The sequence below is a fragment of the Mercenaria mercenaria genome, chromosome 10, assembly GCF_021730395.1.
Source record: "Mercenaria mercenaria strain notata chromosome 10, MADL_Memer_1, whole genome shotgun sequence".
Classification (NCBI taxonomy): Eukaryota; Metazoa; Mollusca; class Bivalvia; order Venerida; family Veneridae; genus Mercenaria; species Mercenaria mercenaria.
This window is the reverse complement of record NC_069370.1, coordinates 26,772,067-26,792,913: the sequence shown is the minus strand read 5'-3', so window position 1 is coordinate 26,792,913 and position 20,847 is coordinate 26,772,067. Positions and strand designations below refer to the sequence as shown.

The following is a 20,847-nucleotide window of genomic DNA, read 5'->3' as shown; positions in this document are numbered from 1 at the left end:
CCATTAGATTTCTCAAACTTCAATCAGTTCACTGCATGAATGAAGTTAATTTGTGTGAATTCCCTTTGCTATGACCAATATACGATATAATCTGTCATATTTATGACTTGTAATTGTGCAATACTCGAATGTAACCCATTAAGCATAAATGTGCATTTTATGAATTGCGCAGGCTTACAAAGCTTGCGTAACATCCAGCGAAAGACAAAAAATAGTTCCACAGGGCTCCAGATAAGATGAGTATTAGCGTAAATTACGTATAGAAATAATGCAAATATGCATGTCTAATAATTTCTAAGCGTATAAAAATGTATATAAAATTACAGAAATGCACACAATGCTTTTTTAAAAACAAAATCTGAATCGTCTGGATGCGTTAGGTAACATAGCCGATCCCGATCAGCCTTAATTCTCCCACATTGAACATATACACGCATCGTATGATTTCTATAAACTTTGCGTGGGTTTCTACACAACACACACACATGAATTTTGCAGTCAGTAAACGGATAAATTATCGAAAGAAGAAGCTCTTACTGGTTTGTTTAGTTACTACAGATATTAAAAATGATTTTAATTCTTATTTTTCGAGAAATAAACAAATCGGCGAAACATTAAATTGTATTTTCTTGTAGTTTTTGAAATCGAAAGTAGATCGTCTATGTTTGGCTGCTTTCATGAAACGAAACAACTTTTTTATGAAAAGATTTAAATAAGAGGTAATTTAACCATAAACTTCAATGTCAGATACTGCCAATTGCTGCTAAATGTCTTCGTATCATCACAATTTGTAAAATATATTGTTGAAAATGGAAAAAAGTGTGATCGTATCCGGATATAATATTTTGGGTAAATATTGAGCTGTTATGAAATTTTAACATTCATGTTACATACATGATAGATATTATTGTAACAGAAATGATTCTAGAATTTATTTATATTACACCTACATATAATCTATGTCAGACTGGTATTCTAGTCCTATAGATCGTCTATGTTAGAGTGCTTTGACGAAACGAAACAATTTTTTTTATGAAATGATTAAAATAATTTCACCGTAAACTTCAATGTCAGATACTGTCAATTGCTGCTTATCCGGATATAATATTTTGGGTAAATATCGAGCTGTGTTATGAAATTTAAACATTAAAGTAACAGACATGATAGATATTATTGTAACAGAAATGATTCTAGAATTTATTTTTATAATACATTCATAGAATCAATATCAGACTTATATTCTACTGCTGAGGCATGACCTGAAAGTAAAAATATGAAGTGACAGTCATTCATACTTTGAATATTGTAATACTAAAAAGAATCTAGAGGTAATATTTAGAATTTGAAACATAAAATTTTCAGTTAGAAATCGCACCAAAGGCTGTATCAAGGGTCTACATTTTCAAAATTTCCTTGTGGTGATACCCCAAACCTTAATTGCAGGAGGGGGTATCCTCCCACACCCTCCCCCCATATTGCCACTTTACAGTTTGATACATTTGCCCTTTTACCACCTGCCACAATGTACATTTCAAAATCTGACTGCAGTTCAAAGCGGGCAGGAACACCCCTCCCCAAACCCACCTGCTACTGACCACGTAAAAATGGCTCAAACATTTTTTCAGCCCAGTCTGGGCCTGTCTGTCTACATGAATCAAAACGGATAATTGAAAGTACATAGACTTGGGGACTACTGACATGGTTTTGAAGGGGTTAACAGGTCTGAAATAGAATAAATGATGGCTTTAACTAAAAAAGAACTGCATTTATTAATATTGGTTATCTTTTCCGAAATTGGTAGCTAGTCCGAGTAACTTCTCTTAGTTTCGAATGCGCAATTTTCCTGTCAGTGTAAACATTCATGACACTATATATTGACACTCAGCAACATTTACATATCTTTAAACGCAAAAGTAAGTATACTTTAAATTCACATCCCTTATAATATGATTGAACAATACGTAGCGTGTGACATGGTTATTGCCAGGCCCCTTATCTGTAAAATATCTGAACAGTTCTTTCGTCCATCCGTTACAAATTGTATGTGGCAATCCACGCTATAAAATTTCAATATATAAATTTTCATATTCAAATTTTATCATGTGCGAATATATACCAGCCAATAATTGCCTGTTTTGGTAATGCCGGAGGCAAATGTTTACTGGAAAAATATTTATAGTCATGGGCAGTATCTTAGTGTCACCTGTCAAATTGTAGTTTGTTCTTTCAACATTTTTATTTTTGCGAACCACTCTTCAATTTTAGAGAAATATATTGGGTTTAAATACTTGTATAATGTCAATCAAAGTTTTACTAGGCATCGATTGAATGTCCATTTCATCTATTGTAACAAAATCTCTGTTCAGTTGCAGAAAAAAACTAAAACCAAACTGAAACTGGTAGACTATACTACCAGTACATCAATCATTAGCCGACTCTCAGGCCCTTCAGGCCTTTGATTATCAATATGTAGACTAACATTTTATGTTTCTTCATTGTGCACAGTCATGTTTCATACTTGAAGCCTATTCTATGAATTACATTCAATAGGGACGCAGTAGCTGTACTATGAATTGATTGTGTGCTTTTATGTATACATTATGGCATTAATACATTGTCACACTATGATACATCATTTTGATAATGACGCCAACATCTTAAAGCAATATTATTGATAGAGATATCTGAATTAAATTTATCTACCGTATGTTTGAATTTCAGTCATTTGCCATGTAACTAAGTAAAACCATCAAACTGAACGTGGCTGTGTCGTCCATACTGATTGACATGGAAGGCGTATTCGGTACAAGATGTAAAACATGTACATTGATTGCAATTATATCTACCCAAGAGTGGGGAGGTGGCAGGGGCCCCATCCACTAGGATGTCCAAATTACAGGGTTTTTAGCTCACCTGTCACATAGTGACAAGGTGAGCTTTTGTGATCACGCAGCGTCCGTCGTCCGTCCGTCCGTAAACTTTTGCTTGTGACCACTCTAGAGGTCACATTTTTCGTGGGATCTTTATGAAAGTTGGTCAGAATGTTCATCTTGATGATATCTAGGTCAAGTTCGAAACTGGGTCACGTGCCATCAAAAACTAGGTCAGTAGGTCTAAAAATAGAAAAACCTTGTGACCTCTCTAGAGGCCATATATTTCAAAAGATCTTCATGAAAATTGGTCAGAATGTTCACCTTGATGATATCTAGGTAAAGATCGAAACTGGGTCAAGTGCCGACAAAAACTAGGTCAGTAGGTCTAAAAATAGAAAAACCTTGTGACCTCTCTAGAGGCCATATATTTCACAAGATCTTCATGAAAATTGGTCAGAACGTTCACCTTGATGATATCTAGGTCAAGTTCGAAACTGGGTCACTTGCCTTCAAAAACTAGGTCAGTAGGTCAAATAATAGAAAAACCTTGTGACCTCTCTAGAGGCCATATTTTTCATGGGATCTGTATGAAAGTTGGTCTGAATGTTCACCTTGATGATATCTAGGTCAAGTTCGAAACTGGGTCACGTGCAGTGTAAAATTAGGTCAGTAGGTCTAAAAATAGAAAAACCTTGTGACCTCTCTAGAGGCCATATATTTCATGAGATCTTCATGAAAATTGGTCAGAATGTTCACCTTGATGATATCTAGGTCAGGTTCGAAAGTGGGTCACATGCCTTCAAAAACTAGGTCAGTAGGTCAAATAATAGAAAAACCTTATAACCTCTCTTGAGGCCATATTTTTCATGGGATCTGTATGAAAGTTGGTCTGAATGTTCATCTTGATGATATCTAGGTCAAGTTCGAAAGTGGGTCACTTGCAATCAAAAACTATGTCAGTAGGTCAAATAATAGAAAAACTTTGTGACCTCTCTAAAGGCCATTTTTTTCATGGGATCTGTATGAAAATTGGTCTGAATGTTCATCTTGATGATATCTAGGTCAAGTTCGAAACAGGGTGATGTGCGGTCAAAAACTAGGTCAGAAGGTCTAAAAATAGAAAAACCTTGTGACCTCTCTAGAGGCCATACTTATGAATGGATCTCCATAAAAATTGGTCAGAATGTTCACCTTGATGATATCTAGGATAAGTTTGAAACTGGGTCATGTGCCTTAAAAAACTAGGTCAGTAGGTCAAATAATAAAAAAACCTTGTGACCTCTCTAGAGGCCATACTTTTCATGGGATCTGTATGAAAGTTGGTCTGAATGTTCATCTTGATGATATCTAGGTCAAGTTTGAAACTGGGTCAACTGCGATCAAAAACTAGGTCAGTAGGTCTAAAATTATTAAAATCTTTTGACCTCTCTAGAGGCCATATCTTTCAATGGATCTTCATGAAAATTGATCTGAATGTTCACCTTGATGATATCTAGCTCAATTTTGAAACTGGGTCACGTGCGGTCAAAAACTAGGCCAGTAGGTATAAAAATAGAAAAACCTTGTGACCTCTCTAGAGGCCATATTTTTCATGAGATCTTCATGAAAATTAGTGAGAGTGTTCACCTTGATGATATCTAGGTAAAGTTCAAAACAGGGTCATGTACCTTCGAAAACTAGGTCAATAGGTCAAATAATAGAAAAACCTTGTGACCTCTCTAGAGACCATATTTTTCAATGGATCTTCATGAAAATTGGTCAGAATTTTTATCTTGATAATATCTAGGTCAAGTTCAAAACTGGGTCATATGAGCTCAAAAACTAGGTCACTATGTCAAATAATAGAAAAAAAGACGTCATACTCAAAACTGGGTCATGTGGGAAGAGGTGAGCGATTCAGGACCATCATGGTCCTCTTGTTTTAATGTCTCATAGACAGCGAACATTCGTACAAGCATGTACACCGCCCACTGGAATCTGACAGACCAGGTCCCCTCTAGAAAATTGTTTTGGGTATTTAGAGTAGGCCCTAGATGTTCATATATTAGTAACTATTTGATTCTAAAGACCATTTTGATGTAAAATAGAATCTTTGTAGGTGTTTTTGAGCATAGGCATTTATCAGTGTTCAAAGTGTCTTTATCGCTTCTTAATTGATACAAAATATTCGATAGATCAATGAATATGCCATATACAGTTTGTTGAATAATATTTTAAAAGAAAAACAGAAACAGTCATCCCCGCAGAGAGCGTACTCGACTATTGTCAGTGCTTGATATAAATTATCTTGATTGAAAAGTTTAAATCTAAACAAAGTCATTTTGATTATTCATTAAGTGGTTTCTCTATGTCGAAGAATGACCATAAGGCCAGAGTTTTTTATTTTTTGTTTTACGGGAGCGCTGTACCTAAATATTGTAAAACCCAAATAAGAAAAATATTCAAATTCTTAACTTTATTTTTATTTTTTCCGCCGGTCGTTGCTTGGATCTCCGATTGAATATAAAATTTAGTGTCGTTTAACCTAACGCTAATTTCACAACAACGTAAAATTTACACGCGCTGAGTCGCAGACTGGTTTATCAATTGCCTTTTTTTTATCGGTATACTGCACCTACTATTTCATTACAACAAATACCAGTCTTCCACAATTTTCAACATGGCGGAAGCCGTTGTGTATTTCAAAGTTTCGGTTAAAAGTCTTAAGAAAAACAACGAGTTTAACAAAATAGAGAGATTTTCAACATCAGCTTCATTGGGAGAGGCCCTCCACGCTATCCTAGAAAGAGTCGATGATCAGGTGGTGGACAAAATCTACGCCGGGACGGGGAGTGAATCTTGTCAGAGAGTGTTTTCATAGTTTCTTGTTAGAGAATTTTTGTAAGAAGGGTTCTGCTAAATATTATTGTGTTAAATACATTTTTTCTGTATTTAATAGCAAGTTTACCGTTGAAAAGATATGGAAGTTTTTATTAAGAGTCCTAAACCTTTGATACTATAAACTTAAAGATAGAACTGATACTTTCAAAATATTATTTGTTTTATACAACAAATAAATGGTTTCAGATAACAGATGTTTTTATTTAAGAGACCCCTCACACTTTATACAGGCTTGGGACTGTCTGGTATATTTAAAAGAGATCATAATTGCAATGTTGGTAGACAGGTTAAAAAAGCAGAAAATGAAAGCACACCAAGCCACCAACAATACTACTAAACTACTTTATACCAGGCGTGTTTGGTCTCTACTATAGTCACTGAAATTTGCTTTACTTGTGCCTATAGCTTTATGTCTTTTATGAAAAACCATGTCAAAAATTCTTTCACTTTTTATATGTATAATAAAGTGATTGTATACATTTGAACAGAATAGTTAAAGCTGGATTTGCCAGTGCATGTTTCAGTGACTATTTAAAGGACTATAAAAGCATAAGAGATCAAAATCATGCATATCTTTTCCGCAGCCTTAACGTACTAAAAGGTATTAGCATCTGATGGCCCTTTCACGCTTCCGTAGAATCAACATTTATTACACGAAACTTATTTTGAAAATCTTTCTGAAATGTCTAGGTCTGCAGCTCTCAAATACGGTTATATCTTACATCTGAGGCATATACTGACACTCTCAGACAACATCAAAAATGACATTTTGAGCGATTTGATGAAGTTCCAAAATTAGCAATGTACCCTTGGTCCGTTACGGACCCCTGTGGGATTTCTGTTTATCCAGAGCTCAAATATTTTTTCATAGATTAAAAGCTGACATGCTGTACTAAAGCCCAGGTAATTTCAATTCGTAATAAAGTGCTGAAAATTGGCTCCCCAATAGCAAAAAAAAAAAAAAGAAGTCCACGCGCATACATTTAGACGGGGTGACCCCTGCGCGTGACCCCTGACTATCTACGAATCAAAATGCGGCTTTCGTTTTCAAATTTAGCATTTCCACTTTCATTTTATTTACTTCCGGAAATAGCTGAAGGTCGAGTGACGTCATTTTCTGTGTTGTCAAAAACATACATATGACTGGCGAGATTGCATAAATATGTGCTGGCCGTCCTAAGGTTATGAGAGAAATCATTTTTCATCTGAAAATCAGTGCTTTTTCGACATTTTTTAACAGGTCTGTACGAAAACTGACGTTTGAGACAAAAATGGCTAAACTAAAATGCATTTTAGGAAATCTGTATATCCTTTCCGCAGCTTTAACGTACTAAAACGTATTAGCGTCTGATGGCCCTTTCACGCTTCCGTAGAAACAACATTTATTACATGAAACTTATTTTGAAAATATTTCTGAAATGTCTAGGTCTGCAGCTCTCAAATACGGTTATATCTTACATCTGAGGCATATACTGACACTCTCAGACAACATCAAAAATGACATTTTGAGCGATTTGATGAAGTTCCAAAATTAGCAATGTACCCTTGGTCCGTTACGGACCCCTGTGGGATTTCTGTTTATCCAGAGCTCAAATATTTTTTCATAGATTAAAAGCTGACATGCTGTACTAAAGCCCAGGTAATTTCAATTCGTAATAAAGTGCTGAAAATTGGCTCCCCAATAGCAAAAAAAAAAAAAAAAAAGAAGTCCACGCGCATACATTTAGACGGGGTGACCTCTGCGCGTGACCCCTGACTATCTACGAATCAAAATGCGGCTTTCGTTTTCAAATTTAGCATTTCTACTTTCATTTTATTTACTTCCGGAAATAGCTGAAGGTCGAGTGACGTCATTTTCTGTGTTGTCAAAAACATACATATGACTGGCGAGATTGCATCAATATATGCTGGCCGTCCTAAGTATATAAAATGAAAGAACTGAGTAATCTGGTTACAGTTTTGCATGCAACAGCTTTCAAGGCCATATCCCAGTATCCATTGCTTGCATTGAATTGAAGCTTCTCACAAGACATCTATACCATCAAACTTATTGAAAAATGATTGAATACGCTCATTTTTGGACATCTTTTTCTTATTTTTATTCCCTCCTCCTGGCGCTTATTTTTGAAAAAATTTCCGTAAAACAAAAAATAAAAAAACTCTGGCCTAATTCTAAAAACAAGAGCACTGCATGCTGGTGCTGGACACTCCAACTTTTTTGTACTTAGTAAATATGGACCTTAGTATTAGTATTTATGGTAAATTCAATAGCATTCTTAGCCAAAAAGTGTGACGTCATCATTTTAGTGGCGTTCTTTCTAATGAAATAACATGTAATACATTGTATGTAAATCAAAATTTTATAACATTATAAACATTTAAAATAGGTCCCCCTTTTTCGGAGACCTTCAATAAAACATAGCTGAAATCATTTTACAACAGTAAATGAAATTTAAATTGCACAAGGAAATATTAGTCAGGATGGTTCACAAAGTCTATAAGACTGCTTATGTATGTAGGGATAATACACGTTTTTTTGTGTATTAACGTCTGCAGAAGCCAGCGGGATTGTTTGTGACCGAGACCGAAGTCGCTATTCTTGCATAAAAAAACATTACACGACGACTAAATGCATTGTTTTCATATGTGATGACTTGACGATTCCGGTACATTTTTTATTTACCATTCTTGTTGTTCTTGGAAACGGTAAACATGTTTTAAATATCCATAACCGGGGCACACATAACAACAACACTACTAAAAGCGTGATTTGGAGGTTTTTGAGCATCTTATTTTTATTTTTTGTTATTACAAACGTTACATTACACATAATTTTGCATATAACTTAAAAATTTGATAAACAGGAACACAATTATTTTAAGAATAACAACTTTACATTCGAATTATTTTGAGTATGAACAAACAGAGTACGGATGAGTACGAAGCTAGTGACTAGCTTTCGAGGTTTATTATATGAATTCTGCGAACAAAATCAGGTGAAAACAAACCGACTGATACTAACAAAAGTCATTAATATAATACCTAAAAACGGGCAATAGCACAAGTTACACGTGATAATTATTTATTCACAGTTATTTACAATAACTGAACAGACTCTTTGTAAAGGGAGTAAACTCTAAGAGAAGCTAGTGCGTACATTGATGTGGGCAGTACGTTTGGAGTTGGAAACTGATACAGCTAAACATACTATGGATTACATTGTGTCTATAATGCTACAAGAACAGGTTATTACGGAAGTAACAAGATGCAGATGCCAAATATCAGTCTGCGCAGAAATACATACATATGTCCCTGGCAAAGCATTTCAAAAATAAAAATCGGGTATTAACAGCACGTGAATTGCCTTGTTTGCACACGATTTTTCTCCCGTTAATACATGGACGGATCCAGTGAAAAAAGTAGTTTTTATGCAAGAATATACTTATACTGCACACACTTCTCAGATGTAGGACTTCAGTGTATTTATTTAATTTTGGGTCGTATATAGTACTTCATTTACTTTTCTCCCAAACGTTGTATTCTTTTCAATCCGAGACTTTGGGCATCATATTATTTTAGACATCAGAGATCAGATATCAGATTCAATAAAACTGAGTCTTCGAACAAACAGTTGGTGAGAACGTTACTTGATTCTCTGTAAATCCTCGACTGAAGATAGTTAGTTTATTGTCATTTATTTCAAAATATCTACATTACACTTCTTATACACAAACATTTCATATAATTCTATCCAAAGGAAATAATTACACGAGCTCTTATAAAAGATTTGAATAGTATAGGCTTCAAGTATGAAACCTAAATATTTTAAAATAACTGTGCACAATGAAGAAACATGAAATGTTAGTCTTTATATTGATAAAAATGACATTTGTCCACTGTCGAATCATGAAAAGTCGTGAAAATACCGTTTTTCATAAATTCCACCTGCTCATACTTACCAATTTTTATTTTTGTGAACCACCGACTCGGACGTAAGACAAAACCTTTGCCGACGGCCCGGTTTTGCTGGACTAAGTATTTTTGAAACGGCATACAACGGTGACCGATCTGCTAAAGTGAGTATATCATACCTGTATGACGAAAATATGAGACATTTTAACGCTAATTTATCCATTTACAACGAGAAAATTAAGGGAAGGTAGTCAACTTTTTTTTATACGTGTTTTTAGTGAATATTTCCTGAATGTTAGAAAAAACTACAAATGATATGAAAATTTGGATACATCCCCATAAAAGCGTGTTCATTGTAGGTCATCCTCGGCCAATTCCCAATAACAAAGCTTTAGTAATGAACAAACTGCGAAGGAAAATATTACCTTGAGTGGTGAAAACTACCGCAAAAAGCGCCCTGCTCGCACGTAATTATGCCACCAGTCAACGCTTACGTTGAGACTTGGTGGTAACAGAGATATTTAACTTTATCAAAAACTTCGAAAAGTCGATCTGAACTAAAAGTGCTACATTTTCATAGCAGTATATATTCAAGTCACATATCTATGTCATGATTATGGTTTAAGGTTATGCATTGTTGTATATTATTACATATTTTCTAAGAGCATTTTCAAACGCATACACTATTTGATTACATTATACTGTATGCCAGTGTTATTACCGTTTTTCACAAGTTCACTTTGTTGTGCGCCTGCAGGTCAAAATGTACCCAAACCAAAATGTACCTGTGTTTTCTCAATCCATGGTGAATTATTTTTAATGTATAAGGGCTGTACATTCTATTTTAAGGTTTTTATTAGTAAATCGAAAGTGAAAACAAGACAAATATATTACTTTGCTCTTCACTCGCTCCTAATTTTCTCTAAAACAAAAAGAAATATTCAAATTATCTATTCGCTCGCCACCTCAATTTTTTCAAGAACAACTTTTCAATTTGGTGTGGCCTTAGCGGTCATGCTGGAAGATTTACAGCAGCAAAAAGGAGAATAACAAGAGAACTAAAAAAAAAAATACCAGTCTGTTGGATATATTGTCAACTTGAATTTGTGAAAATTTCATAATAGTCCATTGAAAATCAGTAGGTGGCGCATATTACCTTAAAACATGGTTTTGCTATAACTTATTTCTTAAATATAGGATACATGATCTGTTTAACTATCCTTTCGCTAGATCATATAATATGATATGCTCTCAATTTGCAAGAATTAAATCAAAGGTCAAGGTCACATAGACCTTAAGCTCTTCAAAACCTGTAAGGCCTAAAAAAAAAAATCCTTGTTTCCGGTAACATGCTCAAAAAATTAGGGTAGGTAGGATGGAATTTTTTTTCCTGAGACTTTTCAGAATTACTTTTGTGTCAAAAAATGAATACAAATAAGGGGGTTATGCCTTTAGAGCATAAAAAGTGCAGTCTTGCAACTTTTTGTTAAAAAGTCGAAAAAAATATTCTCCAAGGCCATAAAAACTTTAGGGTCGAGCCAAAAATATGGGGTAGGTCGGGATACCAGAAACAAACAATTTTTTTTCGCCTAAATTTAAATACAAAAATAATTTTTAAAAACATATTGCAGTATAAATATATACAGTAAATAGAAATATGTTAGCAGCCTTCAAGGAATTTTTAGTTAAAATATAGTTTCCATGCAAAAGTTGTACGTACTAGTTGTGTCATGGAATTACTTGTACTCTTATCCCATGATATGTTTCAGATATGCCTACAATTTTCTTTCATAATCAGAAAACATGTGTTTGTTTGTTAACTAGGGGTGTAATGATACATCGAAATATTGATGCATTGCGATCCTGAGTGTCCCGATAGTATGCATCGATAGAAAAGTCACGATCCAATTACAATTGCCGATAATAGTTCCTTCAACAATCGATAGTTTCGATAGTTTTTAAATTTTACTAAATACAGAAATAATTTTGTGGTGTAGCTACTTTTCTGTGATACAGTCTATCGGTTTTGGTTACGGGGAGTTATACAATTGTTCGTAATCTGAGTGGTAATTTTAAGTACTGTCAGGATGGACACCACTGGCTGTAGTTTGTTGGTTCAGTTTATTGTAATTAACTCAGTATAGCCCAGCCAGAAAGCTTAATTTACAATAATAAGATCAACTCAGTTTGATATGGGTAACTAAGTAAGAATGAAAGAAAGAACACCAGGTTAGTTTGATGAATTGTATTAAGTCAACAGCTTTAAGTATACAGATAAACTCTAAACACAAGGTGGTAATGTGAAGTTATGAAACAATGCAAAGTTATTCGGAACAAGTGCCAACCAAGTTTGTAAAATGTGATTTTGAATTGCAATAACAGACACTGACACTATAATAATACTAAGTATGAACAGATTGCAAACAATATTTAAAGCAGCTAACAAGAAAGGCCAGATCTTAACATGGTTGCTGACTGAAACCTACTTTAAACCTTGAATGTACTTAAATTTAAGTATTACGGGACAAGAAAAATATGTTCCTAACTAAACTTGAGCGATTCTGATCCTTTACTATAATTAAGACTGTTATTTACTTAATAACCTAACTTAAAAGACCAGTCAAATAATAGCAGTTTGTGCTCAAGGAAATCAGTCGCCTGGAGGGCAGCTCACAGGTCTACCAGCCAGGTCTCACTAGGAGACAAGCAACTAAGTATCCTTATATAAAGTTGAAGCAGAGCTATAAGAGTAAACTTATAAACTCTTACTCCAGCTTAAGACCAAAACAGTTTGTTATTAAAAACGAAAAAATAATTCTTTTATTTTTAAAATGATTAATCTTTTTCCCCAAGATCTAAACAATTTGTTAAATGTCTATTATTTTCAGAAAAGGTTACTAGAATAAATAATTTATTCTAAAATACCTTTGATTTCCAATAGTTTTCCTTTTTCTTAGTGTTTATTGAGAAGAGTGGACCGGAATGTTTTGACTGCCATCAAAACCCCAGTTAAATACACACAAAAGAGGCAAAAATTCAACTAGCCAATCAGAATGATTCAGATTGGATTAACCCAACCTAAAGGCTTATCAGGTTTACACAATAAAAAGTATTAAACTAATTTAAAGTCCTAATGTGGCCAAAATTACCAAAACTAATATAATATTTGTACACACATAAACAATGGTTCAAAGAAACTGGCTAAAATAAATCAATAAGTCATAAACCAAAACCAATAAACAACAGTGTCCCCTAATTAGAGTGGACAAAGCCAATCAATGGACTCTGGCTATTTTTAGCTGTAGGTAAGTCAGGGATCAGTGCTTACATAACTGTGAAATTACCCTTTTAAAGACTTTTAACTATTAATTTTACTGTAAATCAACTTAAAAGTATGTATAAAAGTAAAAAGAGTGCTTTTTACAAAATATAACCTTATAACATTATAAATCCTGGAAATTTAATAAAGTGTAATCTACCAGCTGCATTACCTCTTGTAAAAAATAGACTGATCCTTCTTCTAAAATGAGAAAAATGGTGCTAAAAAGTGGTTTAATGGCTTAGAAAGCATGAAAATAAAAGTATATCACTTTCTAACACAAAGTACAAAATAAAAATGCTCTTTAATAAACAAAAATAAGTAAACAAAAAGTAAAACACTTGTTTATACTAAGTTATGAATTCCCAACTTTGGATTATCTCCCTTGATTTCACTAGCTGAAGTATGTATTATGAAGTTTAAGTCATATAGAAGTTCAGCCTGTAAAAGACCATAATATATTTCTACTTGTACTATTAAAAGAAATATTATGATAATCATGCATTGTTTAATATATTGCATAATATGGTATAATAAGGTGCTAAATTATTCAGTTTTACTACAATTAATAATTTATAAATCAAGAAACAGAGCCAGCTTTCATTTGCACCTTGGAAAATGTTTACGTCTCCATTACAATAATTAACCTCACGGAATTAAACTACCATAAAGGACTGAGGAGTCTTGGAGATAATTAATAAAGTTAAGTTTCTTAGAAACTTTGATTAAATATATTTAAATAACCTGTTTATCCTAAATGAGAAAAAGTACTATGGACATGGAGAAAGTAGGCTACTTGTATGATATAGCAAACTGTTCAGTAGGGCCCTTCATTTAGTGCTGGTACACCTTAGTCCGATCCGTCAATTTTCGTCTTTTTTGACGTGTTGGGTTATTAAACATGTTGACATTCGCAACAAAATGGCCGATTCTTTGAGTATACCTTGCATAGGTTTATTGTTTCTAAGCTAAGGAAGGCAAGAAATAGAAAAAAAATGTTAAAAATATTTAATGTTAGATTTATTTCTGTCCATTTCAGTTATATAAACATCTCAATGTGTATTAACAGCAATTATAAACAGTGCTGTGTCTTACACTGTGTAATAATGCCAGTTGGTAGTTTCACCGTATAAAACATGGTGGCCGATAACTATTGCAATAGTATCGCAATAGTAACCTGCAATAGAATAGTACACAATAGTTTTTCAGCAATATCAATGGTATTGCGATAGTCAAAATTGGCCTCAATAGTCACCCCTAACTATTTAAAAAATACTGAAAAGGAATTTTTATGCCCCCAAAGGGAGGCATATTAGTTTTCAACTGTCCGTCCGTTCGTTCGTTAGTTCGTTCGTTTGTTCGTTCGTTCGTCACAACGATAACTTTTTGCATGAAGGCACTTTACTCGCGAACCACTGCACCCAGGACCTTCAAACTTCACATGCTGATAGTACTTATTGCCCCTTTTGGACTTAGAAAATCAGAATTCTTGGTTAAGTTTTGTGTTTAGGTCAGCTTTTCTCCTAAACTATCAAAGCTATTGCTTTAAAACTTGCAACACTTGTTCACCATCGTAAGCTGACTCTGTACAGCAAGAAACATAACCCTTTTAGACTTAGAAAATATCAGTTTTATGTTTAGGTATTTCTCCTAAGCTATCAAAGCTATTGTTTTGAAACTTACACCAGTTGTTTACCATCATAAGCTGACTCTGTACAGCAAGAAACATAACTCCATCCTGCTTTTTGCAAGAATTATGGCCCTTTTTGGACTTAGAAAATCATGGGTAGGACAATATTTCTAATATACAGAGACAAAAAAATCAGATGAGCATCTGCACCCGCAAGGCGGTGCTCTTGTTGTCTAATATAGCCATTTTACCTGCTAGAATTGTTATCCTTTTACCCACATGTAAAACAAAATCCCAGATTTTCTGAATTCTTAAAAATTATGCATTTAATAAGACCTATAGCTAAGCCTGCAAAAAGTGCAGTACCTTCTTTAAGAAATTTTTCTTTCATTTGAAGGGACATTAATTTGTCAAAGTTTATTTTGCCCCCCTTCGAAGAAGGAGGTGTATATTGTTTTGCAGATGTCTGTCTGTCTGTCGATTGGTAGGTATGTAGACCAATCCGTTTCTGGATGATAACTCAAGAACGCTTGGGCCTAGGATCATGAAAGTTGATAGGGAGATTGGTCATAACAGCAGGTGACCCCTATTGATTTTGAGATCAGTAGGTCAAAGGTCAAGGTCACAGTGACCTAGAACAGTTAAATGGTTTCCAGATGATAACTCAAGAATGCTTAAGCCTAGAACCATGAAAATTGACAGGAAGGTTGTTCATGACAAGCAGATGACCCCTATTGATTTTGAGATCAATAGGTCAAAGGTCAAGGTCACAGTGACACGGAACAGTTGAACAGTTTCAGGATAATAACTCAAGAACGCTTTGGCCTAGGATCATGAAAGTTGACAGGGACATTGGTCATGTCCAGCAGATGACCCCTATTGATTTAAAGGTCAGTAGGTCAGAGGTCAAGGTCACAGTGATCCTGAACAGTTAAACAGTTTTTAAATGATAACTCAAGAACGCTTGGGCCTAGGATCATGAAAATTGATGGGGAGGTTGATCATGACCAGCAGATGATCCCTATTGATTTTAAGGTCAAAGGTCAAAGGTCAAAGTCACAGTGTCCCAGAACAGTTATATGGTTTCCGGACGATAACTTGAGAATGCTTGGGCCTAGAATAATGAAACTTGATAGGGAGGTTGATCATGATCAGCAGATGACCCCTATTGATTTTGAGATCAGTAGGTCTAAGGTCAAGGTCACAGTGACCCAGAACAGTTAAAAGGCTTCTGGATGATAACTCAAGAACGCTTGGGCCTAGGATCATGAAACTTAATAGGGGTGTTGATAATGACCTGCAGATGACCTCTATTTATTTTAAGGTCAGTAGGTCAAAGGTCAAGGTCACATTTACCCAGAACAGTAGAGCTTTTGTATACAATGACCAAATAATTTCTGTTCCTTGTGCAATTACTGAATGCATCAAGGGGTGGGGGAGCATTTCATGTTCTACTAGCTCTTGTTATCTTTACCAAAGACTGTTTGCTGTTCTTGTTTAGTACAGAATAATATTTGTAAATCTAAGAGTAACATATAGAAAATCTGGTATTTTCCTGTAACAGCATTATCTACCCTAGCTATAACTTTTTGTGCATGTGTATGTATAGATATCAGACCTGTCAACTGTGAACCCGACAACTGCTGGTTCGGCAACTGCTGGTTCAGTTGTAACATTACAAAATATGGTTGGGGAGAGCAGTACAGATTCTCCAGGAACCAGTCAGGTAATATTGTGTTCCAACATAATTTGGGTGGCAGCCAGGAACCAGGAGTAATTGTTAGTTTCCTATAGTGCTTTGTATGTTCTCAAAAGATGTTAGTTCTAATAAACTTTTCTCTAGAACTTTTTGAAAGATCTTGTGAAGTCTGACTCACTGGTGGTAATCTGTAATAAAATAAATAATATATTCTGGATGTCAGTGACATCACCACTGTAAACTCCAATGAATAACTAGAGAACACTAACCTACAGCCTTAAACTTTATAGGATGATAGCCTGTGGTCATTAGATGACACTGGGGTTTTTGGGGGTAGTTTAGTCAAAAGGTCAAAGTCAAAATGAGTGGAAACAGCTTCTTATAAATACCTTGGAAAATATAGACCTCCAACCACAAAGGTTGCTTGCATGTGGTGAGTAGATGACCTCTATTTGTTTTGGAGTCATTAGGTCAAATTTCAAGGTGATAGTGGTCATAGGACTGAAAGGTTGTTGTCAAGCCCACTTGCGGAAGAGAAGATACAGTTGTCCAAATGGCTGTTCGGTGTATGTTCGTGCGTGCGGACGTGCATCGTTCATGACCATTACTTTGATATGCATGGAGCAATCTTGTTTATATTTGGCAAAGGTCAAGGTCACAGTTGGAGGCCAAAGATCATGTCAGATCTTCTCCGGCCCTTAAATTTGACATGCATTGAGGGATCTTGTTTATATTTGGCATGAATGTTAACCTCAGTGAGACGGAATGTCATGCGCAAACTCCAGCTTCCTATCTCAAAGGTTAAGGTCACAGTTGGAGGTCAAAGGTCATGTCAGATCTTGTCTGGCCCATAACTTTGACATGCATTGAGGTATCTTGTTTATATTTGGCATGAATGTTTAACTCAATGAGACAGACTCTATCTCAAAGGTCAAGGTCACAGTTATGGGTCAAAGGGCGGGCTTGACATGTTTCCCGTGGGCATCTAATTATCAGTAAATGGGGAATATTTGAACCAAAAGCAATCTAACTTTATAGTTGTGATCAGGTTTGTGAAGCACTATGCAGTGTTCCAGCTAGCGCGGAATAGAAGGGCGCGGCGCCCTGCCCCTTTCTCAAAGCGCCCTGCCGTTTTTAATAGCACCCTGTGCCCTTTTGAGTCCAGTAAATATATGCCTTACTGTAAAAAGGCCCCATGTGTCCTGTTTATTGTCCTCTCCCGCTGCGAGACCTGCTTCCGTTATGCAATATACAACATCACTTTATTACACCTGTCACTAATCTTCAAGGTTGCTTCCATATACACACGTGACCACCTTTTAGGGCTGCCCCACACATCGATCAAACCAATTTAGTGAATCACGGCGATTTCAAGGTATCATTTTGTTTTACATCTGTCAAGCTAGACACCGCGAGGGCAGGACTGTGCATGTGCTACACTTCTGTCAACTTGTGAAGTCGATAATTAACTAAAAATATTTTTGGGATCTTTTTTGAGCATTACCTCCGTAATTATCGTTATTAGAGGCAATTAAAACTTTTGATTTAGCAGTCGTTATCTAGATGTAAGTATACTAATCTAAAACAGGTGGGACTTAGTCTTTGAAAATATGTTGGCGGCTTTTTGCAAATGTTACAAACAAATAACACCATTAAACTTTGAAAATATTTGAATACACTTAATGAACCCCAAAACATTTTGTTGAACACTGTCGCCTGATTAACAAAAGTTCATTTGAAGTCAACTGCTGCAACATGGTTGTCCGTTCTTAAGGGAAAAAAAAGAAAAAAAAAAAAAACGGTAATGAACCACAAAAAAATTTATATACAAAACTGCAAGAACTTCTTGTTTTTGTTTGTAACACTTGAGGATACTTTTGGTCACCGATTGTGCACGCTTGCGAAAATTATTACTTGTCGGACACGTTATTATAATTTCGGCGGGAAAGAAGCCCGTGCGTTTCATGACGGATATTGTGTTTGCGGAAGGGGAACTCCAGTCTCGCTCATAGAAGCTGCCACCGAAAACGTTTATTATGGATGCCGCCATTCTTATTCGATGTCGCCGTGCAAAATGCATCAATTTTTCGGATGTTAATATGAAAATAGCTAAGAATCTTGCATTTCACGACTTGAAATACAGACGGTAGACAAAAATCCTGAACTCTGTATTATATTTTGACGGGAAAATAAGACACGTGCATTTCATGTCGTTGAATAATTCATCATTAAATGTGTGAATATTTTCCATGTAACATATACGAATAAATTTCAACATTTAGAGGCTTATGTAAATTACTTTAAGTAAAGTTTCTGAAATGTAGATTGTCTTTGCACACAGTATTTACGGAAGGAAAGTTTTAGATCTACGTCCAGATATTGGGAGTATGACCTTTTTAGGCGAATCCTTTTAATTAAACCACATTACCATGGATCCGTAGCCTCATCAGATATCACTCTCTCCCCCTCCATTAAGTTCGTCTGGTAAAAAACCCAATGAACAAAATTAAATTATGAACATAAAAAAAAACTAAACCCTACGAATTGAAATACGTTATACACCACCACACATCCTACCCAGACTGAGGTCCACCTCTCCCACATAAAATGACAACAATTTAGAATTTTGATACCATGGAGGCTGAAAAAACCCAGAGGTCCAGGACATATATGACAACAACCACACACACAAATGAAACTGTAGTTCACTCTGACAGATTATTATGTTTGTCCATGGCATACAATTATTCCAGTCAAAACAGGATCACTTAAAAGACAATAGTTCATGCTGAAAATGCATCTGAGGCCTTCTCTAGCCTTCCATTTTTCAAACTTTTCTTGGGGGAGATACCCCAACCCCCCCCCCCCCCCCCCACCACCACCACCCACACTCTCCCCCTGCTTGTCGCTTCGTGACTCGCAAGTACCCTTTCGGCCAGTAGCACCCTGCCCTTTTCAATTCCTGGCTGGAACACTGCTATGGTTTCTGTTAGATAACATATTTATTAAATTTGGCAGTAAAACCTATAGACAAGTAATTGGTTTCCCTATGGGGACTAACTCTGCCACATTCATTGCTACTCTAATCTTCTAAAAAAACTTCTTTAAATCTTCTCTTGAAAACAATAAAAATGACTCTAAGTCTTTATGGAAAAGCCTAAAAGATCTAGGTTTACCAAGTAAGAATAATCAGTGCTCAAGTAATATTGGTCTGACCATTGATGGTAACATTTGTTTTGATAAACTTAAGGTGGCAGAAAAATTTAATTCATTTTACACCTCTGTTGCAGATAAACATGTGAGCAAATTACCAAACTAAGTTAATAATTTTGGTATGAATTTTGTTTTAATTTTTATTCTTCTAAAGGTGTAAAGCCTGATAGTTTTTCATTTTCAATTGTTTCTGAAAGTAAGGTTTTGAAATACCTAAACAATCTTTGTCCAAATAAGGCGACAGGTTTAGACGGGATTCCCTCACGTTTTGTTAAAGACTCGGCCTCTATTATTGCTGGTCCACTTTCACATGTTATAAACTTGTCAATTATACAAGGTACTGTCCCTGATGAACTTAAGTCTGCTCGTGTAGTGCCTTTGTACAAAAAGAATAAGACGGATGTTGGGAATTATCGTCCAGTTTCCATCCTTAGTATTGTATCTAAGATCTTTGAGCGAGTCATTTATGATCAGTTAGAACAGTACCTTGTTCAAAATAGTCTTTTGTATGAATATCAGTCAGGTTTTAGACATGGGTTTTCAACTGATACATGCTTATCAGAATGCTGGTCAGAATGTTGATTTTGATGATCTATAGGTCAAGTTCAAATCTGGGTCAGGTGGGGTCAGAAACTAGGTCACAAGGTCAAATCAAAGAAAAAGCTTGTTAACACTCAAGAGGCCACATTTATGACTGTTACATCTTCATGAAACATGGTCAGAATGTTAATCTTGATGATCTTTAGGGCAAGTTCGAATCTGGGTCATGTGGGGTCAGAAACTAGGGCACCGGGTCAAATCAAAGGAAAAGCTAGTTAACACTTTAGAGATCACATTTATGATCATATCTTTATGAAACTTGGTCAGAATGTTAATCTTGATGATTTTTAGGTCAATAGGTCAGGTGAGCGATACAGGGCCTTCATGGCCCTCTTGTTTGAAATTATTGTATGAAATCAAACTATACAAATTCTAGTTTAAAAGTGATTTAAGTATCACTAAAGTAAAGGTAAATTTGATAATAAAATTTAAATAATGCATGTTATGTGAAATTCCTAATTTTTTGTACCCCCCCGACAACAAAGTTGTAAGGGGGGGTATACTGGTTTCAGGTTGTCCGTCTGGCCGTCTGTCTGTAGACGCAGTCTTGTGCGCACCATCTCTCCTTATCCCCTTGACAGAATTTAATGAAACTTCACACAAGTGATCAGTACCAACAGTAGTTGTGCATGGGGCATGTTAGGTTCTTTTAGAAAAAAAATTTGCAGAGTTATGGGACTTTGTTTTTTTGTTACTATACTATATACATAGACACAATCTT

General features: G+C 35.3%; 1 protein-coding gene across 9 annotated transcripts in view; it reads left to right on the top strand.

Annotated features, from left to right (window-relative positions):
• LOC123559586 (PTB domain-containing engulfment adapter protein 1-like) overlaps positions 1-20,847 on the top strand; it is a 228,074-nt gene that overhangs the window by 156,708 nt on the left and 50,519 nt on the right. For 8 of the 9 annotated variants that reach the window (XM_045351536.2, XM_053552557.1, XM_053552558.1 and 5 more), the window contains one exon: positions 16,224-16,340. The exons of the other annotated variant lie outside the window; for it this stretch is intronic. In XM_045351536.2, the coding sequence (XP_045207471.2) occupies positions 16,224-16,340 (117 nt within the window). The remainder of the gene's footprint in view (positions 1-16,223; positions 16,341-20,847) is intronic. 9 annotated transcript variants of the gene reach the window in all.